This window comes from Gadus morhua, chromosome 15, assembly GCF_902167405.1.
Source record: "Gadus morhua chromosome 15, gadMor3.0, whole genome shotgun sequence".
Classification (NCBI taxonomy): Eukaryota; Metazoa; Chordata; class Actinopteri; order Gadiformes; family Gadidae; genus Gadus; species Gadus morhua.
In genome coordinates this window covers 12,653,169-12,667,919 of record NC_044062.1, presented here as the reverse complement: position 1 = coordinate 12,667,919, position 14,751 = coordinate 12,653,169, and the positions used below count along the sequence as shown (strand labels likewise).

General features: G+C 43.7%; 1 protein-coding gene across 1 annotated transcript in view; it reads right to left on the bottom strand.

Annotated features, from left to right (window-relative positions):
• LOC115560230 (protocadherin-15-like) overlaps window positions 1-14,751 on the bottom strand; it is a 225,899-nt gene that overhangs the window by 116,463 nt on the left and 94,685 nt on the right. Inside the window, 6 exon segments of the mRNA XM_030379553.1 lie at window positions 2,105-2,217; window positions 3,027-3,135; window positions 6,227-6,397; window positions 11,324-11,434; window positions 11,914-12,033; window positions 14,440-14,595. Coding sequence (XP_030235413.1) covers window positions 2,105-2,217; window positions 3,027-3,135; window positions 6,227-6,397; window positions 11,324-11,434; window positions 11,914-12,033; window positions 14,440-14,595 — 780 coding nt within the window.

The window sequence follows — 14,751 nt, the reverse complement described above, 5'->3', positions numbered from 1 at the left end:
CTTTGTTGCGCAATCACTCTCGGCATATGTTTCTTTAAAGTCGGTCTCTCTCTCTCATTCTATTTAGGTGTCTCACTTTCTCTGTGTATCTCGCTGTCAATGTCTCTCACTCTGGCCTTCGCCCTCTCTCCTTTCTCTCTCTCTTCCTCTCTCGCTCTCTCTTCCTCGCCTTCTATCCGTCTCCCTTTCCCTCTGTACCTGCCTCCACCAACATCTCTCATTTCCCTCTGCATAACCCACTGAGATAAGGCAGCAAGCTTAGCTCTTCTCGCACTCTCTTTTTCTCTCTCTCTCTTGCTCTATCGCTCTCTCCCCGTACGTTTTTTAGACTCTATCTCTCTCACTAGGACTCTCGCTCTCATTCAATTTTTCTGTGGCTCTCCCTCTGTCCTTCGCCCACTCCTCCTTCCCCCCGATAACCCACTCCATCTCTCTCTCTCTCTCCATCTCTCTCTCCATCTCTCTCTCTCTCTCTCTCTCTCTCTCTCTCTCTCTCTCTCTCTCTCTCTCTCTCTCTCTCTCTCTCTCTCTCTCCATCTCTCTCTCCATCTCTCTCTTTCTCTCTCTCTCTCTCTCTCCCTCTCTCTCTCTCGACTTGTTGCTTTACTTATTGACTAAACCATATTTAACGTTGTTCAAATCTCGTGTTTGAAATTGCTCTATAAATGTCTTGCTCTAATACGATATGGGTCTCGTGAACATACCAAATGTCACAACGCTTGTTTGTGCGGAATTTAGACCTCTTTCTGCCTGAAAAGTTCATTTATAATGCGTACATTTCCCTGCCAGAAGGGGACCCTGCCTCGGCATCGCGTTTCAGAAAAAACAACCATATCACGTAGGATTGATGCTAGCGGGTGGCTTAACACGCGGTTGGTTAGAGCTTTGAAAGAGATACAGCTTCTATTGTGTGAGAGTTGGACTACTTCCAATATTCACAAAGCAAATTGGTGGTTTGAACATTAAGTTTCTAAATTGTCAGTACCAGCGCTATTCACCCCATGACAATAACACAGGCGCTGCTGTATGTTTCAACATTGCAATCTGTTCTATTCAAGTTTATTAAATTATCATAATATTATTCTGAATAAGGCTTTTCTGTGTCTTTTGGCCTTGTGCAAACATTGAAACAGTTGCTATTATCAAAGTTATCATTCAAATTCATCAAACCCCCTCCCCTCCAAAAGACACATTACCCAGTGAAACTGTTGCTTATAATGATCATCAATCCCAATCAAATGAGGTGATCTGCACAACCCTATTTCCAGAAGAAATAAGGCTTGTAGCATCTCATCCTAATCATATCAAAGGCGACCTTGATCCCCCCAAAAAAAATAAAAAATATGTTTTGGAACTAACCAATTTACCCTAATACCATACTCCTGCTGCTCATCCTCATTGATCCCATCTCTCTGCCCTCTCTAGACACCCTCTCGCTGGGATTACTCCTCTACGACTCTCTCCCTGGTATAAACACCAGGCTGGTACAGCGCCCGGCATTACGCAAGGGGGGAATGGGGTATGCTTCTATGATGTGTGGTGTGGTGCTCATCTAAATTCATGTGTGGAGCAACACATTCTTTATTTTTGGCTCACAAATGTTGAGGGTTTTTTACAGTTTTTTTTTTTCTTCAATCTAGCTGAGGGGAAGACATTTAAGAACTTCATTAAAGACTTGTTGGAATTTCCCAACGTTTTTTTTTCTCTCTGCTTTGATCTTGATAGTGTGCACGCGTACTTCGGAGGCAGCGTGAAATAATTCATGATGTTTATTACTGTTTTTTGCTAAATGAGAGGACACAGGTATGTCGTAGTGCAACTAAATAAAACATTAAGGAACTAAATACTTTACGATATTCTCGTTAAAAGTACATCCCAACCAAAGAAAAGTTAAGCGCCTCGTTTTCCACGGTTTATACTTGAAACCGCTATATTTTGATACATAACTTCTAATTTATCTCAGCCTTTTGCCCTTTTTTCCTAAAGCCTGAATCTTGACTTCTGATGTTGACCATCCCAAGTGAGGAGGGGGACACAGGGTGGTGAAAAAGTTAAGAGATCAACCGAAAGAATACAAAGGAAAAAGTATGTTTGGAATGCCAACCTTGATGATGAGGGTGAACCGCTGATAGAGGTCTCTGTTGACGGGCTGGAGGACTCGTAGTTCTGCCGTTGTTTGGTTCAGGCTGAAGTAGTCTTTGTATGTCATGGGATGGCCTGTTACAGGGAGCAGGGGTAAAGCACAACCAGTCACGTTCACCCGTCTGGAGTCATCCGAATGTTCATCTCGGAAACTCAAATCATCGGCTATCGTCCGGCAAATTACCCCGGGAACAACTGGCCCATTTCTTGGTTCCTGTGCACCCGGATAATGGACAATGGTTGTCCTTGCCTTTTCTGTGAGTGGGTCATTTCGATATCGATATTCGTAGGTGGTTCAGGTCCAGACGACATTTCGGCTAATCACTTTAAACAGATATCATGGCATTTAAAAAGCTACATCGTTGTCAGTCGATAGAGGATAGGGTTCTGAGATTGTTGCTGACATTTTCCTGGATGCAAACAAAGCCCAATGAAAAAATGATTGGTCAATTCTATTTGGACTATAAATAGCTTTCTTTACCAACATCTTTGTACTGTTTCTACTCATTCCTTATTCAAATGTAGTTTTTGAGAGATTAACCTAACGTGACCTAATGAATCCCTGCATAAACGTTATTCCTTCAACTCTCCTCAACTTTTTCCCATACACACATTTACACAGGTCAAGGCTGAAATGCATGTTGACCTGCTCCGTATGCTGTAGGAAGTAAGAATAAAAAACACAAATAAAACAAATGCTATACCAAAAGTTCAACAATGCATCAGAAAATAAGTACAACTTTAAGCGTGCTACTGGAAAACGAAACTTTGTCCGAGCCGGCAAAGTTGTGGGTTATCATAGCTGTGCCCTGAACACCAAACCCGACATTGGTAAATGCGAACGTAAATCTGTAAAAGGTAAAGCCTGGACGTGTGGTACTTACCGACAAGGATGAAGTAGAGAATGCCAGGTCTGTCGGACGGTGGCTGGATGTTTCGGTCCATGTCCACGGCTCGTATGGCAGGAGTGACGTTCAGTGGGTTCAGCCTGCCCTGAGGGTTGCAACGACGGGGAACAGAGCCAACTCAAGCTTTAGTCATTCTACTTTTTGGACATTTATTCACAATTGTCCGCTATTTTGGTCAGTTATTCACAATCATCTATCATAAATAGCACATTGAACCCTTCAGGTCTGGAAAAGCGTTTGCGTGAAATATTTTTTATATATATATTTATCAATATGTCAGTTTGTTTGTACCGCGCACAATCTTGATACTGCTGATACAAGCAAGGTGTGAACTACTTAGTAGTAATTCTGCCGCTCCTTGGCGCGCAGGCATATGGCTGGGCGTATGGCGCTTGGGCCACACTGCACGTCTACTTTAGGTGGCTAAGTGAGTGTGCGTTAGTATGCTAAGTGGCTTGTTTGCTATTTTCATTGCGTAGACAAGACCCACTAACAAACGTTCCTGTAGGAAGGAAGCAGACAGAAGAAACCATCCCCTCCCCCGCTCCCTGAAGGGGTTATGTTCCTATCCCTCAGCTTTGAAATAATCCTCTCACACACACACACACACACACACACACACACACACACACACACACACACACACACACACACACACACACACACACACACACACACACACACACACACAGAACTCTCTACCCCCTCCGAGCTCTCTGGATTTTGCAATATCTGAAGGTGCACTAAATCAAGTCCCTGCAGCTCGACACAATGATGATTAGCTGTAATACCCTCCTCTAGCAGTCATTATCCCAGGGAAGCCCTGAGGGGGGCTCCAAATTACCCCCTCCCCCTCCCTCCCAGAGAGCAAAAATAAATACAGACCAACCTAATAACGCTCGTCCCGCCGTTGTAATTAATCGCAACACACTCAACAATTACAAGCGACGGATTCTCCCAGTGGACTGATGCACGGGGTGTGTCGTGTGCACCGCAGGACGGGGGAAACTATCAGCAACATGAAATAGATTTGGTAGACCCCAAGAACTGCAGAAGGTACTTGTACGAGAACCTCCTCTCAATCCAGAAGGGTTAGGAAACATTGCAGACTGCACTGGATGAGACATTCGGTCAAGTTGTTGTACGTAGCCGTCTGTTTTGTAGGATCTGTTTGGAACTTGTTCTTGACTATTGAAGTGTTCCAAAAATTAAGTAGGTTGGATTCAAAGCAAAATATACTTAAAAACTTAACTTTTTATTCCAACAAAAAGAGGATGAAAATGTGCTGTTGGCCTTGGAAGCAAAATCTGAAAGAAGTTGCCCCATCCAAATGGCAAATAATCTCATATTAACAACTCTTGCCGCGGTTTATTTTCACATCAGGCAAATCCAAGGCCAAATCAAATCAAATCCACATCGCCTCAAAACAATATTCTGCAAAACTTGTAAATAAACAATAAGTATTTTCTACCGAATTACGCAACAAGGCGACACAGACCCAACAGCTCAAAGTAAATGACTTCGGCTTCACTGAAGCTTCGGCAAAGATTTAGCTCGCTGACATCCTCGGCAAGTCAAGGGTGATGGAAGAGATGGAAGATATGGATGACGAAAAGCGAAACGTTTTTTACAGCGACTTAAAAAAATCTGTTTTTCAGCTGCAGGGGCTTCAAGGTCTTGCATACTTTGCAGTCCGCAAAGAATTTATCTTAAATTATCCATTACACAAGCGACGCTGAACAGAGACGGGGAACAACACCTTAATTCACTATTCCCCTTCCCTTTTTACGTACACACACCTGCACACACACACACACACACACACACACACACACACACACACACACACACACACACACACACACACACTCCCCATTTCCTTTTTCCTTTTTTTTATATCTCTGTTGAGCCGCTCTACTAGGTTGAAACTTCTCCACTAATAGTTATCACGCACTGTGTCATTATTACCAAAAGGCTGGGATTTGTAATGTCTCTCCCTCTCTCCCCCTCCCTCTATCCCTCTCTCTCTCTCCCTCTCACCCTCTCTCTCTCTCTCTCTCTCTCTCTCTCTCTCTCTCTCTCTCGGGAGCCAATCTGCACAGAGAAGGACCATGTCCAACCTCTGACAAATCAATCAATCCTTTGCAGGTATAGAAATGTCAATAATAATAACACTTCAGAAGAGGCCAATGCATAAAAATACAACAACCGTACTTAACAACACATACATGGAAAAAACAAATAGACACACGCACATACACACACACCAAAGAAACGTCAATAACAACAATGGTGTAGAAGACAATGCATAAAGAAAGTCCAATAGTGCCTAAGAACACATACATGAGGACAAATAAACACACACGCGCACACACACACACACACAAACACACACAATCCCTTGCTTCCTATTCCATTATCTGCTATGTCCACCGTCATTGTTCTTGCCCTCTCTGTGTTTGAAATGCTAGAAACGTACATTTGCTACTCCTCTCTGTGCTCTCCGTCTCTACGTGTCTAAATTCCAACTGTGTTCCTGCTCTCCCGCTATAAGGTCGTCTGCTACTTCGACTCTAATTGACGATCCCGCAGACCAGAAAACGCCCCTGGAATTAACATGTTGAGACAAAACAGCCTGGCTTTGACTCTGCCTGCAGGTGCGGCCACAGAGGCAAGGTGTTGGCCCGAGATTAAGATGACCATGTGGAAGGAACGGAGTGAAAAGTACCACATCATATTGTAGCCTTACATCGGACGAATAACAACGACGCAACTCCCAGCACATGAATCGAGCGTTCACTTGCCGTGTACGGTGAAGTCGGTGAGGGCTGACATCATTCGGGAACAGGTCAATGAATGAATGAATGTAAGCTATAATGGGGTGGTCTTGGCTACGAGCAGAAAGGTACCGATCACTTTTGTGTGTGGATTCCCGTTGTCAGAGAAGTTCACGTTCGACAAAGACAAACTCACACGAAAGCGCCCAACCATTACACACACACACACACACACACACACACACACACACACACACACACACACACACACACACACACACACACACACACACACACACACACACACACACACACTCGACCAAATAGAGGCAAATGAGTGTGGAAATGCGGATGAGTTTGGAAGTGTGTGTGTATGTGTGTTCATTGGTTCTCTCTCACAGGGTCAGTGAACTCGGGGATGGCAACGCGGTAGGTGAGGGGGTTGCAGTCCTGTGTGTTGTTGACGAGCACGCAGGGCAGGAACATGGGCCCCAGGTCGTCCCCGTCCAGCACGTCCACCGTCAGCGTGGTGGTCGCCGTGAGACGGTTGGGGAAGAACGGCGCACGGTCCTGCAATGAAAACGCATCGCAAGGATCATGGGTTACATTCTGACTAATCCACGAGCCAGCGGTCTTAATATGCTATCGCAGAGGACGTAATTACGGACTTGTTTCCTGTTTAGTTGCAGATACACAGTCGCTTGCCCCACCAAATACACAGTCGTTTGCACGAGTGGATGAAGCTTTCAGAAGGGGGTTTGAATGACGTATGTATCCACCAGGGCAAACCAACACATAGGTTTTATTTGTAGCTGTAACAGACAGCTTCTCCAACTCTCTGCATACTCAGAACAATCAGAACAATCTTCTGCATCCTCGCCAGTCTGGGTTCTAGGCAGGCCACTCAACTGAGACCGCCCTCCTTGCCATCATAGAGAAACTTCGCTCCGCTATAACAGCCTCCGTCTCCTCCGCTGTCATCCTGCTGGACCTCTCTGAAGCCTTCCATACAGATAACCACCGGATCCACTGCTCCACCCTCCAAGGGAAGGGAATATCAGCCACGCGCCTTGTTCACATCCTATCTGAAGTATTGCACTTACAGGCTATCTTTAAAACAAACTGTCTCTGAAATATGTAGTCTAAGTACTGGGTTCTCTCAGCAGTCTGTTCAAGGTACTCATGGCCCTCTTCTCTCTGTAGACCAAGTCCCTGGGTCCTTTCATTCACTCTTGCGGCCTTTCCTGCCACAGCTATGCAGATGACAAACAATCTATTCTTTCCTTTTCAAGGTTTGATAGCAGCTAGAAGCACAAATCTACACGTGTCTGGCAGACATCTAAATGTTTGGTAAATCGCTTTGGATAAGTGTCACGTGAATAACTGTAATTGAACACAATTACGCTTTTTTTTTGTTTTCTAGTAGGCCTACTTGCTGTTTTTGTTTTAATGAAACCCAAACTTAAGCTTGTCTGCTAGCGTTAGATTAATATCTAAAGGCTGATTTGGGAGAATATATTCAAAACAAAAACAACAAAAAACATTGCATGCTGTTACAATCGCCGCCCTGAGGATGTGTTGCTTGGTAAGTGTTCTTCTGTGACCCATTTCAGTCAAGAGCGATTTCAAGTAAACCCTCCGCAAAGGGCCATGACTTCAAATTTTAATTTGACACTTCTGTCAAAATCGATTTGAATTGCACCATGTCTAGAGAGTCAAAGAAACGGATGGCACATCCATTCAGAATCATCATGGTTAATTAATCTACGACTAAATTATCACTAGTTTTACTTACTTACTTACTTACTTCATCAAGTATGAGGCAGTAGGATTTGTGCTTTTATGTTTCTGCCCGTTAATACAACAAAAACCATGGTCAATTGTCAAAAACAATTACATTTAAAAGACACTTGCCCAGCAAAAAATATTCATTAGGCAGCTGCTTAAAATAAGCAGATGAAAGGGTGTGGGCAGGGATTCAGTAACCTATTTCGGAGCAGAAGAAAGTTTCTAACCCAAAAATAAACGACAAGCCAGGCATGAAACATGACACATCAGCTGACACTTCGAATCACGGAATTTAACCCATGTCTTCCTATTTCTCTTCTGTACTGTTTTACTAAACGATCGGTCTTATAGAAAATGACTTATAGTGAATGCAGATACATTAAGGAGCAGGTAGTGGTTCGAAGATCTTAGCTCAAGGATGCCTACAGGTAAGCTGTCCACATTGGGGATTGGAACTAAATCGCTGCCCTAACCCTCTTCATCTACGTCCATCGATAACCTAAGAGCAAGGTTCCAGTATAGAGTATGGAACGCTACTTCTACCATCCGTATTGACATTGTGCTCAGACGTTGGGCCTTTACTTTAAGTTCCTCTGTATGAAATCCATAGGCTAACAAATCTGATATATTAACATGATTATTAACATAACATTTATTAACGCACAATTTTCTTCTTCACCTCCAATATTCCACGACCACCATTGTTGCAGAAAGCTAAAGAAAAAGTAGCAGATATCCCCCCCCAGCCCCCACCCCCCCACCCCAACACCACCCCCCCCTAGAGAATCATTTTAGTAGAAATATCCCTGCTTTCCCCCAAGGTGTTTGAGCAGCAGGCCACTTCACAGCTCCACACCGGCGGAGTAATTGAACTCTGACATGAGCAGCCAGGGTTCTGGCAAATACCACGTCTCCCTACCTGCACTCGACCCAGAGAGAGCTCCCAAAAGGACCTCTTGCTGGGGCAAAAAAGGTCTCAGTGTTATCTCCATCGGCCATGAGAAGAAAGGCGAGAGGAACAGGACAGGCGCAGAAGGGGGAGATTGATGCAGGATACAATATATCCAATATATCCACCTGAACATTTTGCTTCAAAACCGCCTTCTTTACGACAACACAACACTGAATTCACAACAGCTTCCTCGATCCAGATGCATTTCCATATAATATGCACCTCACTTTATGCAATGTTATGTGTCCATGTGTGTTGCAATTATTGTGTCTTCTCTATGTATTGAGTTATAAGTTGTCTCCTACTGTTCTGTTGTATGTGGTTTGTTTGCAGCTTGTACTGCAGGATCATCTACGGGGAATTTAAAGCTCCTGATGTCTGTAGGAAACATGCCAACATCTGTTCCTTAAGCCATATGGCGGAGATAAATCAGAGTATGGCGCTCTGGGTAAAAGCATTGCCTTAGTAGTAAATCAATGAATGCTTTACATAATCTTTGATGCCGCATGAAACTTGGACGTTAAATATCCTACTTGGAGGCTTCCGTTGCTTGAAGGTGCATTTGTGAAAATAATCATGAGGATTTATTGAATTCCAACACTAAAATGCAGAACGATTATGGGCTACTTTGGGTAAAAAGATATAATATGAATACTAATAGGCAAACTGTAATCTCTGCAAAAAGCCCCCAAGACAACTCCAAGTCATTATACAAAATAAAAGGTAAATAATTATATCCTGAAGGGATCACCCTGTTCTGTTTAAACTTCTAACCACATGCCTTTTTATGAAGGATACCCCACAGTGTGTTCTCATTGGTGATTAACTGAATCTGAAACACAACTTCAATCCTGATTTTCTGAAATGTAGTTCTCAGAGAGGTGCAAGAAAAAATTATCGCTACATTATATTTTAACTTTGAAATAAATAAAACTGAAATGGCATCAAACCATCTGCTGTTGGTAGCGATAAAGCTCCCTTACGACAAAATGCTCTGTGTAACGGTATAATGAACTAAATGTTATCTTACTAGCCAGTGTGTCAGTGTTAGCCTGTCAGACAGAGTTTACCAGTTTTAGCCAGTGTTAGCCAGTTTTAGCCAATGTTAGTCAATGTTAGCCAATGTTAGTAATATTAGCCAATGTTAATATGTGTGGTTAGTGTGCTTCATTGTCTTAGTGTGTCCACTACTGTCAGCATGTTAGCCAATGTTAAAGGTCCCATGACATGAAAATCTCACTTTATGAGGTTTTGTAACATAAATATGAGTTCCCCTAGCCTGCCTATGGTCCCCCAGTGGCTAAAACTTGCGTTTGGTGTAAAACGAGCACTAGCTGTTCTGCTCGCCTTTGAAAAAACGGAGGCTCAAGCGTGCTGATTTGGAATGTCTTTATTTATGTAGTCATAAAGCATCTAAGCTCCTCCCCTTACTCTGCCTGGCCCGCCCAGAGACGTTGGCCCGCCAATGAGACACGACCGTGCGAGCGCCACATGTGTGTGTGTGAATACACACACTGTAACGCAAGTGTTTCTTGTCGGTTCTTTGACGTCTCTTGTATTTCCACAACGAGACAGTGGGGGTTATCTGAGCCATGGTTGAGAAGGAATTGGGGGAAAGGAACTTTGGCTTTGACTCGCTGAAGTACATGAACTGCGACATGCCGCCGGTTGTCGCGAGGCACCATCGCCCGGCAGCGGGCAGCCGGCAGCAGGCAGCGCGCGGTTCAGTCTACTTCAGTTGATGTGAAAGTGGAAGAACCAGAGACGTCGCAGAACCCGACAAAGTCGTTTGTGATTCATAATATCGTCTGGAGGCGCAGACAGCTTTTGGCCGTGATAATATGTATTATATGATATAGATATCTATGTATTATATGATATTATTTAGATATAGAGCTCCAAGACTGTAACGCAAGTGTTGTACACTTCCTTGTTATTTGGATAACTGTTCTGCTTTTGGTGTTATGGCGCATAACACGTCGGACTCTCGTCTCTGGTATTTCTACAACGAGACTCGTAGTGGGGGTTATCTCAGCCAAGGTTGAGAATGAATTGGGGGGAAGGAACTTTGGCTTTGACTCCCTCAAGAACATGAACCACGACATGGAGGAGAAAGGGATTGTTGGCCGCTGAGGGACCACCGCCGGAGGCGGAGGTGCCTAAGCGCTGCCCGGCAACAATCCCTTTCTCCTCCTTGTCGCGGTTCAGTCTACTTCACATGATGTGGACGTGGAAGAACCAGGAACGTCGGAGAACCCAACGCGGTCGTTTGAGATTCATAATATCGGCTCACACAGCTTTTGGCCGTGATAATATATATTATATGATATAGTTATCTATGTAGGCTATATAATAATATTTAGGTATAGAGCTCCAGGACTCCTGTGTGTTCTAGAATATTTACAGAACACGGCTTAAGGCTGTGTGCGCCTCGCCATTGCAATACATCCACTGTAAACAGAGCGCAAGGTACCGTGGCTGCAAGCTGCTCAGGGCCAAACCCCAACCTCCTCCTTGACCCGCCTCGCTCCTCCTCATTTGCATTATAGCTACAGACACCAAAACAGCACATTTGGGGGAAGCTCAATGTGCGACTGGCTCGGAGTGGCTGTAACTATGCACCACGGCTGAATTTCGGGAATGTCTTTGAATACTGTGTTAGTTGCCCACTAATACCTACATTAAAGAATACATAAAATAGCCTGTCATGGGACCTTTAACATGTTATCCAGTGTGCATGAGACCTGCAGACTTACATTAGCCTCCACGATGACGAGGTAGCGTGTTCTCTCTTCGTAGTTCAGCCTCTCCGCTAGCACGATGTGTCCTGAGAGGGTGTTGGCCACCCTAACTGTTCCATTAGACGCCTGACAGCCATGGGGGATAAAACGACAGGGAGAGACCATCAGGAGAGAGAGAGAGAGAGAGAGAGAGAGAGAGAGAGAGAGAGAGAGAGAGAGAGAGAGAGAGAGCGAGAGAGAGACACAGGCAAACACACAGACAGACAGACAGACAAACAGACAGAAAGATGAAGACAGAGTTAGCAAGAGAAAGAGAGAGCGAGCAAGCGAGCGCGCGAGAGAGAGAGAGAGAGAGAGAGAGAGAGAGAGAGAGAGAGAGAGAGAGAGAGAGACAAGAAAGAGGAAGAGTATAATAGTATAGTATAATAAAAGAGACAGAGGGGGGTGAGAGACACATGGATACACATAGAGAGAAAGATTGAATATATACATTAGTAGAATGCATTAGGAAATACATTCCAGAGTAATATACTCATTGTTTGGTATATTCACAACTTTGTGTGTTTCAAACAGAGTCTTTATCTCGCTGTAGCAGGTTGCTGTACCGGGTCATTGGGGTTGTACTGTACTCCGTATTCGATCTGTCCGTTGGGCCCGTCGTCGATATCTGTGGCGCCGTTGCTTCCAGAGAAACCGGTGAATACGATCGTCCCGATTGGAGTGAGCTAAGCAATTTTTTTGAAACGTAAATAAGAAACATATGTTTTGTTCAAGGACTGTTGACGAATCAAACAAATTCTTGCTGTTATGAAGAAACAAATTCCATATTGGTTAGAACTGTGGGAGTCTATTGCAGGAGAAGCAGGTTAATATCACAGTCCAACGGAAGTGAGCTCGTCACAAAAAAAACATGAAAGTATTTTGGAACACCAGTTGAGAAGTTGAGTGTTAACAGAGATCGAAACACTGGACTAAATACACTGACTTACAGAAATGGGCACTGAGACAAAAAAACTATTTCCAACTCCACTCAACAAACATTATGTAATAAATAAATACAATCAGCAGCCGTCCCGTTCCTATCAAAAACTTGCGACCACTAGCATTTCTCGAGTGATTTCTTTTTTATACTCTGAAGGGTTGCCTCTCACATTGCTGAGTCAATAAGGAGAAATGTCCCCAGAGCGTGCTGATAGGCCCAAGGGGGGTTTGGGGCGAGGCAGTGGGAGAGAGGGGGGGGGGGATATGACTTATTATGTTGCCTGAACAGCTCTATACAGTTCTGTTATGTCACTCTGACAGCTATGGGAAAGACACATGCTTATCCCACTCTGGGTCTTCTGCATGGCCACCTTCCAACAGATTATATGTATATATGTATAGATAAACAGTGTTGCCACAGTTACCTTGAAAAAGTAATCCGATTACTGATTACTAGTTACTCCTTAAAATAGTAACTTAGTTACTTTACTGATTACATGATTTTAAAAGTAAATAAGTTAGATTACAAGTTACTTTATTAGTCACATTTAGCTGCGACAACACCCCCTGTCAGCTCAAAATGAAAAATTACAACCGGTTTTGCCAATACTAACCTCCCCCCCCCCCCCTCGTTACTGAAAAAAGTGGTCTGAGGCCAGTAACGCGTTACAAAGAAACGCGTTACTGGCATCACTGTATACAAATTATGCTATGTATCGGAATATTTGCCTAATAGGGAGAAAGAAAAGACGAGACTCTTACAAAGTTTAAACTTCTTTTTCGTCTAATTTTCGTCTATTTATTATAATACCATATAGCGTATGCATATTTTTTCTAATGAAGGTTGATGGACTTATCTCTGACACCACAATACAGACACAAAGTAGCAATCAAAAAGAGACAGAACCATCTGGAATTCAATATAAGCACTTGCATAAGTGTCATCCGATGTCTAAGTGTTCCCTTGTTGAGCACTTTGTATTGAATTTTTTGCAATAAAAGCGCTTTATAAATAATGTTGGATTGATTGATTGATAGTGTTGACAGCTACCCAGGGGAAGGTGCTGAGCCTAGGGGCTGCGTGGGGAAAAATTTCCAGACTGACGATAGTTCCAGTCAGACATGCACTGGGTTGATGTTAAATTGGAGCGTGTAATTACACAACACACTATCTGGGAAGCCATCAGTTATCATCTGATGATCTAGCTCTCTGGACTATGGACGATATTTTGGGGGTTCCAGCGTAGCCCGATAGATGATAACTCAAATCTATAACTAATATCCGTGCAAAGACTTCCTCTTCCCTGATTGTTTTTCAATCATTTCTGTCGGTTTTTCAGGTGCAGGTGACATTTCACCTAACATCTATGAAAATATGTCCCAGCATATAAAAAGCTAAATGGCCATCAGACGATAGCCAATGATTTCCGAGATTTTTGATCTCCTCACGGATTTGGATTTACCTGCATGCAACTAAGGCCTGCTCAAACGTGATGGTTAATACTACTCAGAATACAAACTGACTACAAAGGGAAACCACAACGCTTCAGATAACACGATTTTGTCCTGTTGCCTATAGATTATGCATTCACTTGCGTATATCAGTTTATGGTGAATACACAACACATACAAGATGCAACCATGAGTCATCAAAGTACACCCAGAAGATTCCCCTAAAGTTAAAAAGAGAAATAATGGAGGGCATTATAGCAAGGTATAGTTCAACCATTCATGGTCATAACCACAGGTAATGAGGGCAAGGTGCTCACATATCCCACATAGGGTCAAACTACAGGAGAGTGTGTCCAGATAGGGTCACTTGTTTGTAAGTTACACTAGGCCAGGAGAGAATCGACAAGGCCAAACGCTAACTTATGTATTCATATACTATGTACTGTATAGGGTTTACTGTATAGTGTCTCTCATCTCGATCTAAAAACGTACAATGTTTAAAAAAAAAATCCACTTTATTTTTTACAACTCTTATTGTGCAGATTTTTTACTGTTGCTAATAATGTATTTGATATGCTGTCCACCTGAATGTCCCATCTGGGATGAATAAAGAACATCTTTAATCATCTTAAACTCCATATCAGTACCAAGCTGTTTTTACGACGCATGATCCGACAGATCCTGCCGGGGGTCCTCACCTCGTTCACCGCTATGTAGTAGCGCGGCTGGCGGAAGATGGGGGGGTTGTCGTTGCGGTCCCTCACTACGATGTGCACCTCGTGGAAGATCACCGCCCCCACCAGCAGGTTGGTGCACTGGACCCGGACCACGATGGTGGTGATGTCGTGGGGGGGCTGATGGGGAGGGAGGGGAGAAGGAGTGAGGAGGAGATAGGGGGAAGAAGGGAGAGAGAGGGAGAGAGAGAGAGAGAGAGAGAGAGAGAGAGAGAGAGAGAGAGAGGGGTGATAAAATAATAAAGGGAGATAGAAACAGAGAGAGAGAGAGAGAGA